This window comes from Primulina huaijiensis, chromosome 6 (genome assembly GCF_012295235.1).
Source record: "Primulina huaijiensis isolate GDHJ02 chromosome 6, ASM1229523v2, whole genome shotgun sequence".
Classification (NCBI taxonomy): domain Eukaryota; kingdom Viridiplantae; phylum Streptophyta; class Magnoliopsida; order Lamiales; family Gesneriaceae; genus Primulina; species Primulina huaijiensis.
The window spans coordinates 17,528,520-17,544,006 of record NC_133311.1 but is presented as its reverse complement, the minus strand read 5'-3'; the positions used below and the strand labels follow the sequence as shown (position 1 = coordinate 17,544,006).

General features: G+C 34.3%; 2 protein-coding genes and 1 pseudogene across 3 annotated transcripts; 2 read left to right on the top strand and 1 right to left on the bottom strand.

The window, feature by feature from the left end:
* The first annotated feature begins 3,023 nt into the window (after window positions 1–3,023).
* LOC140979146 (uncharacterized) lies at window positions 3,024–4,748 on the top strand (annotated as a pseudogene).
* Window positions 4,749–4,874: 126 nt separating this feature from the next.
* LOC140978845 (17.9 kDa class II heat shock protein-like) lies at window positions 4,875–5,693 on the top strand. The gene has a single exon (XM_073444075.1). It carries the CDS (start codon window positions 5,053–5,055, stop codon window positions 5,527–5,529), a length of 477 nt encoding a protein of 158 aa, XP_073300176.1. The 5' UTR covers window positions 4,875–5,052; the 3' UTR covers window positions 5,530–5,693.
* Window positions 5,694–7,765: 2,072 nt separating this feature from the next.
* LOC140979857 (25S rRNA (cytosine-C(5))-methyltransferase NSUN5) lies at window positions 7,766–12,332 on the bottom strand. Of its 2 annotated transcripts, XM_073445462.1 has the most exons (13): window positions 11,977–12,331; window positions 11,807–11,865; window positions 11,580–11,630; window positions 11,256–11,391; window positions 10,753–10,838; window positions 9,993–10,091; window positions 9,836–9,889; window positions 9,610–9,754; window positions 9,335–9,396; window positions 9,113–9,200; window positions 8,613–8,690; window positions 8,234–8,395; window positions 7,766–8,056 (listed from the first exon to the last, which is right to left on the bottom strand). In XM_073445462.1, exons 1-13 carry the CDS (start codon window positions 12,230–12,232, stop codon window positions 7,851–7,853), a joined length of 1,482 nt encoding a protein of 493 aa, XP_073301563.1. In that variant the 5' UTR covers window positions 12,233–12,331; the 3' UTR covers window positions 7,766–7,850. The 2 variants fall into 2 exon arrangements, with proteins under 2 accessions (XP_073301563.1, XP_073301564.1); XM_073445463.1 differs by lacking the exon at window positions 11,580–11,630 and having other exon boundaries at window positions 11,977–12,332.
* Between the last annotated feature and the right edge of the window lie 3,155 nt (window positions 12,333–15,487).

Below are 15,487 nucleotides of genomic sequence, written 5' to 3'. Positions count from 1 at the left end.
ATCGATGCTCGTACAGTCTTTTTTGAAGTGCCATTTACCGCCACATTTAAAGCAGTAAATATTTTTCTTCTTACTTCTCGACTTTGATCTACCTCGTCTTTGGCTCCCACTGGAGTCACGGTCCATAAATCTTCCTCTTATCATCGGTAAAGCCTCTGCCTGCTTCGATGTTACCAACCTATCTTCCTTATTCTTGCGCCGGCTTTCTTCTCCGAGAACCGCAGTTAAGATATCGTCGAACCTTATAAAGCCCATAAGAATATTGTTGGTAATGTTGATGATAAGTTGATCATATGAATCTGGTAGACTTTGAAGTAGAAGCTCCACACGTTCATTTTCCCCTATTTTATGCCCCATGGAAGTGACTTGGGCAAATAGAGTATTTAGTGTGTTGATATGATCAGTCATTGATGAGGATTCCGCCATCCGAAAAGTATAAAGTCTTCTCTTTAGAAAAATCATGTTGTGTAGCGACTTGACCTCGTACATCTTTGTCAGAGTATTCCAGATAAATTTTGCTATTTTTATCTTATAGATACTTGACAATACTTCGTCTGTTATAGCCAAGTGTAAATTGACAACAGCGTTGTCATTCATCTCATTCCACTTTCCATCATCCGTAATTTCCACCGGTCTATCTCCAATAGCCGCCAAGCAATTCTCCTTTCTTAAAACTGCATGTATCTTTATTTTCTACAGCATAAAATTGCTTCCGTTGAACTTTGTTATCTCGTTCCTGCCCGCCATTATGTCTACAACAATTTTAGTAGACTGGACAAAATAATCCCGCCTTAAATAAAAAATCTCAAAAAATCTTTTCTGATGTGGAAGATCAGTCTAGGCTGCAACCACAGAGCATACTCATAATTTTTAAGAAATTTTAAACCAAGGCTCTGATACCACTTGTTGGTCCCACTTGCGGTAATTCGAGATAATAAAACCCGAAAATAAAGAATAAACCGGACACCGAGATTTACGTGGAAAACCCCTAAAAATTATTAGGGTAAAAACCACGGTCAAGATGAAAAGAATTTCCACTATAATATTTTGTGGTGTACAACCCACTCACTGTATTTTCAAAGAGAACACACACTCTCTTAATACAGGAGAACAAACACCTCACAAATATTATGGAACTAAGCACTCAAATGCTATTAGATGAGAGAAAACTCGAAGAATTGATGGTTTCAGAATGAAGAGAGGAGCTCTATTTATAGAGCCTCTTGTCAGTGTTAAAACGCGTCTTCTGAAATTTCCGTCTAAAATCCCTACGCCTTATTTTGACAAATATAAGCCAACATTTGCATCCCACGTTTTTTAAACATTTCCGTCCAATTTGCCAACCTTGGCCCCACCTATTAAATTCTTTGTCGACATTTTCATATCCTATTATCGTGTCAGTAGGCGAGTTTATGCTACACAGAACCTCCGACGTGTTCATATAAGATGATCAGTCAATCATCTAACTGTAAAATTAAAAAAATTCATTGACTCCACATTTTTTGTTTTAAAGTGAAATGATCTGCTGATTATTTTATACAAAACAAAAACTAGAAATAGATATCCTGGTGTTGTATAGACTCTTCCGTGCCGGTCAAATTAAAATTTTTGGCTTTTTAGTTACTTTCAACTTCATCTAGTTTGTATTACAATCGCTATTTTAATTGATTGGATCAATAGCATAAGTGATTAAAAAGAAACCATATGAAAATTAACAATATGACTTGCAACCTTCATCTAGTTTGTATAACAATCCCAGATTTCGTTAGAGTTGGGTTAAACATAAGAGTAGGTCTCTTGTGAGACGGTCTCACGAATCTTTATCTATGAGACGGGTCAACCCTACTGATATTCACAATAAAAAGTAATATTCTTAATTTAAAAAGTAATATTCTTAGTATAAAAAGTAATATTTTTTCATGGATGACTCAAATAAGATATCCGTCTCACAAAATACGACCCGTGAGACCGTCGCACACAAGTTTTTGCCTAAACATAGATAGTCCACGAATTTGGTATGGCCCACATTATTAATTAATTTTTTAAAATATTTAAGTTTTTTTTAAGAATAATTTAAGTTTGGTATATTGCAAATTTCCGACCAGACTCTATGTTGTAAGAATTAAGATACTTATTCAAGAATTAAGATTCTCACTCTAGGGATGGAGTTAGAAAATTCAATTAGGGTTCGATTTTTTATGATCATAATTGATCATTCGTAATGTCAGTTATATAGAGTACATAATTGTCATTTGGATAGTTTTTTCGTGTGACAAATTTATAAATATAATACAGATAGAAAAAGAGTTATAATTTGATACATGTGACAATCAATTATTAACGTAAAAAAAAAAAAAAAACTATTGCTTGCGCCATTACACATAGAAAAACAAGAGCTAAATCAAAAAATGGCAGAAAATGAGATCTACGTATCTGCATCAACAAATGATGGAGCAACTTTGCACCGATTGCTCTAAGAAAATGATCCATTTCTTCTTGATAAAGTTGTTACATCAATTTTATTTATATAGGCTTATATGTGAATAATTATGTGTTGTGAGTTGTCTATTAAGTTAAACCCAAAATAAAATGATCAAATAAAATTTCGGGTTATTGGGCTTTAATGTATCTAATAGTTTGTTGGGCCTTTAATGTGTAGAGACATAAGTGTAATTTCTGTTTTTATGATGAGCTAAAACAAAAATATCAGGAGATAATGATAAACATTATTTATATATAGGGTCATGATCCTCAGATATCGGGTTATCACTTTCACTATTCTCTCCTCCATTAAGAAAATAGTTCTGAGGAGAAAACTAAAAGATTCTCTCAAGAAAAGAGCGCGTAAGATCAAGACATGTTCTAAAGAATTTAAAAATATGCTTTAGGTACGATTCCGCTTAAATTTTAAGTCAAATTCTTAATAATTTAGCGCGATGAATTCTGCTCTTTTATGGGTTTTTTTCCCCAACAAAAGTTTCATTCAGATGTAAGCAGCAAGACCCCCCTTACATGTGGCAACCATGAAAGGGAACTTGGAATTTGTTAAAGAGATCTTGAATAATAGAAATCATGAAATACTTGCCAAAGTATGGGATTCCCAACAAGCATCACCTCTTCATATAGCGTCAGCTAAAGGGGTACTCTGATATTGCGAAACTATTGTTGTCGTCTGCACCGTCCCTGGACTTTGGAGGAAGGAATCCTCTTCATCCTGCAGCCATGGAGGGCCATGATCATGTGTTGGCGGAGCTGATTCGGTTGTGCCCACTTGCTGCTCGAGAGAAGGTAGATGGAGGCCAAACCGTGTTGCATTTATGTGTTAAATATGATAGATTAGAGTGCTTGAGGATTTTGGTGCCTATCTTGAATGAGGAGATTGTGAAAGCCAAGGATAATGATGGGGACACCATAATGCATGTGGCTCTAAGGAATAAGCAAGTTGAGGTAATTATAATAGCAACACTAAATAAATCTTGTGTTAAGTCAGATTCATTTATATGTTGTTTCTTCATGGCTGTGATTCATTCACCACGTTGATCGATCGAAAATCACACTTTAAACTTGGTCATGTTCCTTTAGATGCATCTCCTTGGCACTGAACTACATATCGAATCGATCTACTGATACTATCTGGTAACAAATTATCATACATGGTGTACTCAATTTACATAATCAAATACCTGGTGGAAACCCGAAAAATGCCAAACTGTCCTAGACATGTTGGATGAAACTTCAAAAGATGGTGGGTATTCCAACATCAGAAAAATCCTCCTACCGGCCCGCTGCAAATGGAGAAGCACTCCAACTGAATCAGTACAGCGGTTCATCAAAAAACGAGACTCGACAATGTTGTTAGAGATCCTCATAGCAAATTAACAACAATGGCTTTCCAAGCCGCGGTAAGCCCTCCAGGCTGCCTTTGGCTGGATGATTTGACCGAAGATTCACAAGGCAACCCCGTGCTGAATACTCACCGTGCAGGAGAATATGCCGTGTCCTATAGAGACTCGAAATACTTCAGGAATTTCATACGAGGCAACACTGTTGCATTCATCTCTTCTATCATCATGATATTGTTTCTCATCGGTGGCCTCCCTTTTAAGCACAGGTTTTTGATATGGTGTTTGATAGTTGCAATGTTGCTGACGGTGACTGCAATAGCTGTAACTTATGGCATAGCGATTCTTGCCTGAACTCCAAAAATATATAGTCATTCTCTGAGTCATGTTGTTGAGATTGCTATTACAGTGTTGTGTGCTGTGATGGGGATTCTTTTGGTTGGAAATCTGGTTCGGTTTATCGTTATATGGTTGAAGAGAAGAGGGACAGTTAGACGGCCATTGGAAAGATTCAGAAACTCGGCGGAAGTAGGAGCGAAACATTATCGAGATGGAAGAGGAGAATCCGTTCAAAGATGATTCATTCATGGAACATGATGAGAGTTATTTGATTCTTGACTGTCTGTACTCTTGTTTGGAGTAATGTTAGTATTACTTTGTCCGAAAGTTTGTGCAATCTTACAACGTTTGTTTGACAAACAAATGAACTGTAACATAGCTAGAGAAGATCAAACTCTCAAGTTTTGCTCCATTTCTATGTAATTAATATTTGGAGCAAGCCGTTGGAGAAGCCAGGGCTCTGAACCGCATGCCTATTGAAGAACGAGCCGGTTAGACAGTAGCTTGATTATGGGATCTTTACTTATGCGAGAATCGTTGCATATGAGATTATCATTTACCATCTATTAAGCACTCAATTTTGTTCTGTGTTTGTTTATAGTTGCTGTGTTTCCAAAAATGCCCTCCACACAATTCAATCAAGAAAGGAAATAGGAGATTCTTCTAGAACCTCCCAATGGCTTCCTTCTTCTTCTGTACCAAGAAACTCATCTCCTGAAACTTCTCCATCCTTCTTCTTCTTTCAAGTGTATCTATAAATTCACACATTTCGCAAGACCAATTACAGCAATTAAAAATCTCGACTTTGAAATATTCTCTGAAAAATCGAAAAGTCTCGGAATTCCCAAATTCAGCATACTCGAAGAAGCAAATGGATTTGAGGTTCATAGGGGTTGAAACTCCGCTCCTCCACGCCTTGCACCACATGCTGGATCCTTCAACGGAAGCTCCAAACAACAAATCAACCAACGCTAATAAAAGAGCTCACGCGCGTGATGCGGAAGCAATGGCGGCGACTCCGGCGGACGTGATAGAACGACTAGATTCATATGTTTTCCAGATAGACGTGCCTGGGTTGAAATCCGGTGACATCAAAGTGCAGGTGGAAGATGACAATGTTCTGGTGATCAGCGGTGACCGGAAAGCAGAGGATGAGAAAGAGGGGTTCAAGTATGTGAGGAAGGAGAGGAGGATCGGTAAACTCATGAGGAAATTCGTGCTGCCAGAAAATGCGAATACCGACAAGATCACGGCGGTGTGCCAGGACGGGGTGCTGAGCGTGACGGTGGAGAAACTGTCGCCCCCGAAACCGAAGAAGCCTAGGACTATTGAAGTTAATATCGCTTGATATAGCAAACTGTGTGGTATGGTGCAATCAATTGTAGGGTTCGGAATTTGAATAAATTGTATTTCTGGGTTCAAATTGTTGTGTGAAGATTGGTCTCTTGATTTCTCTACGCTTGTACTCTTTGGAGATATGTATTTCATATATATGAATTTCGATTTTAATTTGCACTGTTACAAATTAAAAAAATATGAAAACCTATATAGACTATAGGAAATTAATTGCATTTAAAACTCAGTATTGTAAAAAAAAATCTCTTTAAAATTGGGATAAATGGGTCGAGAGTTTTTTTCCCGACAAATAGATTAAATTTGTTTAATTTTTTTAATACATGATATAATTAGAGGAAGACTGTTTATTTCATACGATGAGTCAAATCGGATAAGAAAAACAAATTCACAAATTTCCCCCTCTCCGAACATAGCAAAACGGGTTCGATTCATTCTCTGAAAAAATCGGGAATTTCCAAATTCAGCATACTTGGAGTAGAAGCCAATGGACTTGAGATTCATGGGCTTTGACAGTCCACTTCTCCATGCACTGCACCAAGTGCTGGATCCTTCAACAGAAGATTCCAACAAAAAAGCTCCTAGGACCACCTACCCTACGTGCGCGATGCAGAAGCGACTCCAGCGAACGTGATAGAGCGATTGAATTCCTATGTTTTCCAGATAGATATGCCTGGTTGGAGATCAGGTGACATTCGAGTGCAGGTGGAGGATGACAATGTCTTGGTGATTAGTGGTGACCGGAAACCAGAGGACGAGAAAGTGGGATTCAAGTATTTGCGGAAGGAGAGGAGGATCGGAAGACTCAGACCATCTCCAATCATGGCACCCATGATATTTCACTCCAATCCAGCACCAAAACTGGCGCTGGATTGGAGCAGCTCTACAAGCTGCGTCACAATTTTTTTTTAATTTTTTTTTAGTTTTTAATTTGATTAATTTAATATAAGTGTTTAATATTTAATTAATTAATATTTTTTTTAAATTTTAATTATAACATTTTTAATATTCTGATTAGAAATTAATTAAGTGTAAAAATAAAAAATAAAAAAACACAGATTAAATTAATAATGTGTTAAAATGGTACAAATTACGAACAATTAACATAAAACAGAAATATTAATATTGAAAAGAAAAAGAATATTCTTGGAATATTCTATTGTAGTGTAAAATGTAGTGCAATGTGGTTGGAGATGATTTTAGTGTAACATCAATGTAGTGCAGAATGTAGTGTAGTGGATTGGAGATGGCCTCATGAGGAAATTTGTACTGCCAGAAAACGCAAATACCGACAAGATCACGGCGGTGTGCCAGGACGGGGTGCTGAGCGTGACGGTGGAGAAATTGGAGCCACCGCAACAGAAGAAGCCTAGGACTATTGAAGTTAATATTTGTTGATAGAGCAAATCAGCTCCCACCGTTTGTTTTGGAATTTGAATCCTTTTGGGCTCAAATCGTCTTTTGCAACAAATTGTTTTCTTGGTATTCTTCCAATTTCTTGGTATGCGATTATAATGTTAAAATTCATAATTCTAAATATGTATAATTGACTGATTAATTAAAATCACGACATCATATTAATTAAAACTATAATCGACAAGAAACCTGAACAGCTGAACTTCACAAAGTTTTGCACTAACGGCGAGGAAGTTGGCTTTGGAGTGACAATATTAACGCTGGAACTGAGGCCAACCAAGCACAGCCTAAACATTATCAATGAAGCCCGTTTTGTGGAAACGTTTTGTAAACTTTCCAAGGGACTTGATAAATATTTGAATTATTGAAATAAAGTCAAACCACCAAAATTATATTTTCGATAATTCACGACCTTAATATTCTATTAAAGTAGTATAATTATATATTAAATATCGAAATTCAAATATTTATTCTTGAACATGAACTGTCCGAACAATAGTTAAAATAATTCACAAATAAATTCAAATATTTCGAGCCGAATTCCAACTTTTTCTTGAACCTAACTTAAACAAAAAAATTAAAAATTTTAGAACTCGAAATACGAACTTCAAATATAATTGAATTAAACTTAAATTTTTATTGATATTTGGTTCGATTCGATCGTTTAAACCCTAAAAGTTAAGCGCCATGTGTTAAAAGCATTACTTAGTGGAGTAATTATCCATTGATAGGCCTCCGAATCAATCAACCAGCCCACTAATAACACTAAAGTATTGCCGATCTAATAGGCCAATAAAGCAGTAATATTTGCCGAATTTCAAGAAGTTCTAATAAACAATCAAGTGAATAGACAAGATGTATAGCTTACATGAAATATGGGATACGCTGGCATAATTGGGTTTATAGTTTTTTCCTTGGTTTAAATGGCACTTTAAGCATTTTGGCAACAAAAATGTTCGAAGGTTTTCTAAATTTACTTGCAACTTTTACTTTCTTTCCAAGTACACCGACCGGGTCTTCTGAGTGCTGAAAGATCTTCCTCACAAACAGAGCGATGAAGAACCCCTCTTTATCTTCCACTATATCTGTCCTTAATAAATGTTCAGCTGGAAAATGATAAAAGAAAGATAGTCATGTAAGAGTACGTAATGTAAAGAACCATTTTTTCATTTTTTTTTCTAAAGTACCTGCTTCACATTTATGATTAAAATGTAAAAAACAGGGCCAAAATTTAGAGTGAGTCTTAACTTATTATACACATTATTTCACTACAAAAGACTTACATCCATCAAAAGTTGGGAGTCCCCGTCGAGGCCACTGTGGAAAAACCGTTTCCAGTTGAAAACCATGAGAAGAAGCAAGATGTAGAACCGAGTTAATTATGTCTTCATTCTCTATTTGATGGATGGAGCATGTGCTGTAAACAATTCTTTCAACTGCAGGAACTATAACAAATCCAAAACAAGTAGAATGATGTCATTTTGTTTGTGATCATACAATTCAGCTTGAACGACGATTTACAAAACACGACATGGCTAATCCAAAAGCATCTTGTATGATATTGGGTATAAAAAGGTTTTGACGAGGCCAATTTGTTACCGAGGACCATAGAAACAACACACTATGCTGACGCAGGAATGATCTATCAGTATGTAGGCTTACAGGATAATGCATGTTCCAGAACCCTCTTCTGAAAACCCGCAAGCTTTTTAAGTCGCTTTATTTCGTCATCAGATTGACCTGGTTAAAAATATCAACAATGATAACATATTAATTACATAAGGACCTACTCATTAGTTCCCTCGGATTCCATTATTAAGAAGTGGGTCCAGCATTTCTTATACAAATTCTCCACCTCACTTATTCCGTTGCATATAGCCACTTCTTTTAATAGAGTTACAAGAACAGCAGGAAGATTCAAGTCACGAAGAACCATAAAATAAGATTTTATAGGCATGATGTGAGCATGAAAATACAAAGAACAATACACCTTCGGCTATAAAAGATTTTTCTCAAACAAATGATTTTTAAGTGACCATCTATTAAAAAATTGTATGTGCAGCCATATGCAGGGTGGTGCTAACAAAATCAAATGACAGGAATCAACCGTATGCCTCAGAGGCATAAAAGTTGCACATTAAAGACAAAAACCCAAAAATCACCTGCTCTATATGAGGGGAGTAAATGGTCCAATCTATCTACAACAGTGCCAGACCCAGAACAAGATGGATCTAATAATATAGCACGAATCTGCAGAAAGAATACGTGAAGAAAATTTTTTTAGGGAAATTCAATTTATAGAGTTTTTCTATGAGCATTCAACTATTAGTTGTTAGAATAAAATCAAAAGAGGTTTAACTCAATTCAAAAACCATTCACGATACCTTGGCACATGAAGGATCACTTGGATTGAGGTTTAAGAAATCTTCATGCTTAACTTTCACATCTAGGCAAGTTAAGTCTACCATCTTTCATCATAAATTGACTAAACACAAGTTAATAGATACTGCAATTAGCTAGAATGCTATCATTTGTGTCATATAACATTGGAACATCGAAGAGAATTCACAACTGTTTCATATTTGAGAAGTTAAATTCAAATAAATTAAAATCATTTTGAGCAAAGTTTTCAATTGAATTCTATTTTGAAAAAGGATACTCAAAGCCCCAGACAATATCACATTTCCTTTCAGGCGCTTGACCCTTTTTTCGTCACGCTCACAAGCTATAATTTTCCCCCTACCCTTCATAAGAGCGGCAAGGTGGAGAGTTTTGTTCCCCGGAGCTGCACAAGCATCAATGACCTTAAAAAGTACACTTACGTCAAGCAACATCTAAATATGAAATTGAACGAAACGTGTGGGGTGACATCATAAGTGCCACACCTCCCATCCTGGTTCAGGTCCAAGGGCTACAGCAACCATGGAACTTCCTTTACCCTACAAACCAAAAGCAAAAAACACATTTATGATTCATGATAATATTTATTCTTTTGGCATAAATATTATGCAAGGAGATATAGCCTGACTCTTTCCATAATACCTGCAGAAAGACACTTCCATTCACGATTAGAGGATGATTGTGCAAATCAGTACGTGGTTGGAGAATTAACAAATCAGGAATCATATCATCCTTTTTTACCTGATTGGCATATGTAATAGTCAAAGATCTGTCGATAAAATTTGTCACTTAAACAGAATTTATACTTGATCAAAAAACAAAATATATCACCTTAATTTCAATCTTTTTCCAGAAATAATATTTTTATCATCTTCTACATTTCCCAAAATAATGATTACATTAACTTATTTTTCACCATTTACTAAAAATATTAAAGTATACTATTATTTTAATTCATCATTTTATATTTTAAAAATATCTCACTCTAATCCATCATTCACGCTAATCTGCTTACAAAATTATATGTGATTTAATAATATTTACCAAACATAATGTTACATTATTAAACATGCACCTGAAAACCTTCTCAGAAAATAGTAACATATTGTAGATCTCCCAAAATCATTTCTCAAAATCTTTCCCAAAATTATTTTTCCAAAACAATAAAAGTAAAACCAAACATTGCAAGTGTTTTTGGTTGAACCAGATACCAAGGCTAACTTTTTGGAAATCCTGTCATTATTATATCGTATTAATTTATTATTCAGCAACAGTTTGGACTATACTTAAGTAAATTGAACAAACAACCCCGTATTCTGCCACACCATCGAGGAAGACACGATGCAATACCAGGCAAGAAAAAGGTATTCACTTTGAAGTCAATATAAGTCGAAGGGCATACCTTGTACTGTTTCCTTAATTCACTGATAACTGATTCTGTATCCATCTTCAGAGTATTTACGCGAGCAAATCGTGGCTTTTGTAAATCTGAGGAGACTCGTACCAAATATATTAAGGCGTGATTATTACAATGAAACAACTATCACGGCAATGCATGTCTAATTGCCTACATAAACGTCCTTTTTCACACTCAATTTAAAGCAAGACACTTTTCAGGGTGTATCACACATGAGAGAATATGTATGACTGAAATTTTCAACTTTTAGCTGCCTCAAAACGGTTAAGACCAAGACTAATCTCTATGAGATCATCAGAAGAACCCAGTAGAGTTTTCCAAGACAGGGACAGAACAAATGAAAGTTTAATCAATAAAAAATCAAAAACTTGAAATGGTAACAAACAAAGTAATTTCTTCAATCTTCCGACCATAACTCCAGATTTCTACACTCATGATAATGTTATAAAAAAAAGATAAAAAGAAGCAAACAGCAAGAAGATACGTACCACTAATTTTATCAAGAACCACCAAATCTTTTACTTCTTTTGCTCCATTACGAGATAAAATATGTGACAATGCCGATTGCAATGCATCCTTTTTCAGCATAACATATCTTTCTGCATCACCAGTTAATGTACCCTCCTACAAAAAATAACTTTGAAGCCAAATAATAATGCCAAAAAACATAAGAACAGAACAAATGGCGTAAAATACAGAAACACAAAAATTGATGCTAGCAGAAATGAAACCACAACTAAAACATATAATGCCAACCATGCGATTTTGCACTCACTATACCAGATTAATAAATAACGCCAAAAACAATTTACCTGACCAAAAAGAGTATCATATGTAATTATATATATTAATTCCTTCTGCCTCTGTAAAACAAGTACCACAATCAGTACGGCATTGTAGATTGTGAAATGCTATCACCAAAACATTAACATGATCAACAGAGAAACACACAAGCAATTCAATCAGGGAATTCCACTCATTTCATACAGTACATTCTGAATATATAATTTGAGCATATATTATCCTCTTCCTCAATCACCTTCCACTTAGCACTTAGAACATTTGCATCATCTAACACATTCTTGATAACTGAGAGATCTGCACACCCAAAACAAAGCAGAGATATACAATAACCTCCCTTAGAATATAATATTCTTCTAAAAAAACCAGTGAAATGAAGATAGTTCAACGCGAGTCTTGCTAGCTTACGCTTCAGTGTTTCACAAACCAGAGCAAAGGTAGCTTTCTTGTTTCTGATTGAAGGACTGTAAACTAAAGATTTAATAGAACCGACGGCTCGCTGCCTAGCGTCACCCTGGAGTGTGCTGCGCAATACCTTAGCGGCTTCTCTCCGCGCGAAGTAAGCGGAGCGTTCAGCGTTGGTACGCCGCTTGTTCACCGGCTCCGCATAATTTTTCTCCGTTTTTTGCGTTTTCCGGCTAGAAATCGGCTTCCTCCGCGGCATGGCTCACTCTTCGAGCAGCGGAATCGAGGGAAGAGGTGAAGAAAGTTCAGAAATTACAGTAGGTTTTCCCAGTGTACTGTAAACTTGGTTCCAAATTGAGTTGTTAAATCGTATATCGAACACCCGCTTCCTGCAATTTACGAAATTATCCATCAGGGTCAAGTCAACACAAACATGTGCCAAATATATTATTATTAAGTATAATTTGATACACATATATAATATAAAGATAATTTAAAGATAAATAAAATATTGTATGATATTATATTTAATATTTATATTTGGTATAATTTTAATAAGAATGATTAAGTTTATATATTAGATTGTAATGACAAAATTAACATTATCATAATAAATTTTATAATTTCAAATTTGTTGCTTGAATTCATATTTCTTATATGTTCATGTGCCGACAGTGTTTGCATGATTTATTTATTTTACCTAATTTTATATATCATATAATATGATAATTGAGCTATTGATTTTGTGAGTCAAGTCAAATATCAATTTTTAAGGTTAATCGAAGTGATACTAATAATTTTATTTAGATTAATCATTTATATAATTATCTCGAGTTCATTTATATAATTATCATATTATATAATATATAAAAATAAATAAAAATATTTATTTGATTTTAATTTCTACCTACTAGCAGAAATTTATAAAATCATTTAGAGGGTTTATGATTTTTATAAGTTTAGGGCAATTAAGTCATTTATGATGTTTTTTATCATTAAATTAAAATTATCACATCTCATAAAAGAGATATTTTATCCTTGTATAAAATTATTTATCATAGGCCTAATATCATGGGCTTTCTAAAAAAGTACCAAACGTGGGATAATCACGGACTTTCTAAAAAGGTACAAATGTGGGATAAGGATGATTTTTTATCAATCTGTCTCTTATCCAGTGTACCAAATTATACGTAATAAAACTAAAACAATCGAAGTGGCAAATTAGTGTCAACCTTTTTAAAAAAAAAAAATATTTAGGAACGTTGTTATTTTTTTGTGTGTTTTGGATAAATTCAAATATCAATGCATTAACATGCAAATCAAATTTACAAATTTTATTAACAGATTTAAAGCTGAAAGGACAGAGATAGAGAGTAATTGAACTCCTGACCTCGTAGTAGAGACTCATCATATCGTACAATCTAAGCTACCTTGGGAGGACGTCAAAATTATTATTTTTGTTATCATTCAAGGTTTGTTATATTATTTGTATTGAACTAACTTTTTTCTCGATGGTAAAATTTAAAATTTTAAAATGAGATCTCGAGTTGGAAACTTGATTTTAACAAACTCCTTCCTCAACTAAAAAATATTTATTTTACATATTCTCACATTAAAAGTTGATATTCCTGTTGTTTAGTAAATTTTTCCATTTTCCTCCTTGATTAGAGCATAAAGTTGTAAAATATAATTTCATGAATCCTGTATGATGGCACTATATTATTTAAATAATATTAATTGTCTAATGATATCTGATCATGAGACGACCCTTCTTCTATGTTTTCACATTTTCCCAGTAAGTTTCACGAAATATATATATAAGCTCTACAGGTTTTATAACACAACAAATTAGTATTAAATATTGAATTACTTGATTAAACCTATAGTAGAATTCTATTTTTTTAAAAAAAAGTTTCAAAAGTATTTTAATAAAATAACCAGGTTTAAGGTTGTATTGAGATTTAAGAGGTTGTGTTTAGATTACAAGATTTGATTTGATGTATGAATTTAAAACTACACTTATTTAAGGTATATTTGAAAATTTTAGATACAACCAAAAAGTATTTAAAAAAATAATTTGAAAGTACTCCACATTGAATTTGAAAATCATCGCAAGACAACAAGTAAAGGATTTAAAATTCTTTATCATCTGAATTTATTCAAATAAATTAATGAATTTATTATTATAATTTGAAAATTAACTTCAAATCAATCAATCAATCAATCAAAATACTAACTTGAACATCTCAAACTTGAAGACTAATGTTATTATATCAATTCAATGCAATTACTTAATTGATATGACAGTATTATAATCTAACACAAAATAACTCGTCATTCCTTGTCCTCTTGTCCATTCAATCAATTTAATTGATCCTTAACAATAGCTGCAATTACTCAACTGGATTGTTGGTTTCGTACTTCGGGTGGACTATCTCGAGCTTACGAATTCTTCGTGCAATCAAAGGGAAGATGGCCATGAAAACTTCTGTTGTCTAAGGCGTGCGTGATCCCTAAACATCGGTTTGTGTTGTGGTTATTCGCTTATAGGAAACTACTTACTCGAGACAGATTGGTATTTGTGACTGACAAATCTTGTGTTCTTTGCGGTGCTGCGGAAGAATCGGTCTTACACTTGTTCTTTGATTGTCAAATTTCCAAGCGGATATGAGATGGTATTCGCAAATGGCTAGGGATGAAGAAAAACATGGGTTCACCGAGTACCATTCTCAAGGCTTTTCATAACCAGTACAATGGATCCTCCACTCTAGCCAGAACGAGAATTATGGCTTTGGCAGCTACTATATATCACGTATGGAACATGCGCAACAGAGTCGTGTTTGAGAACATTCAATCGAACATTGATGACATTATTAAGAGAATTAAAATACATGTCTCTAGGTGTATACCGAGTGCTACTAATATAGTACTTGTAGGTTCGTAATTCTTTGCTACTGATTCCTGTGATTATGTGATGGTTTCTGGGAGATGTCCGGTGTAGTTGTATTTGTAATATCTTGTTATTTTATTTAATGGAAATAATTTCATTTTTTTAAAAAAAATTTAATTGATCCTAACATTAATAGCAATAATGATGATCTTGAATATGTGTATTCTTTTTCTGTAAACTTCGATTCTTACCTTGGCAGAGTAAATTACGTCTCTTGCTAAATAGAAGAGAGATGAAATCTCGGTAAAGAAAAGGAGAAAAAAGTGTTGTCATCTATCTCGATCAGTTTACCGAAGCGTTGGAAATCCAGACCGACTCAGAAATCCATAAATCTTGAGTCTTTCATAACCACCACAAAATGTAAACCTATTCCGTCTCCGTGGTTTGTTCTCTGAACCATTGGTCCTTTAAATCTGAATAGAATTAATTGTATTGGCAACTATTATTTACATTTTTTTAGTTTTTGATATTATTTTGATTTGGATATTTTAGATCTGTTTTTTTTTCCCCAGAACTTTTAGATTTTGCATTTTTTGTCTGTTTGGATAAATTTGAAATCTCATT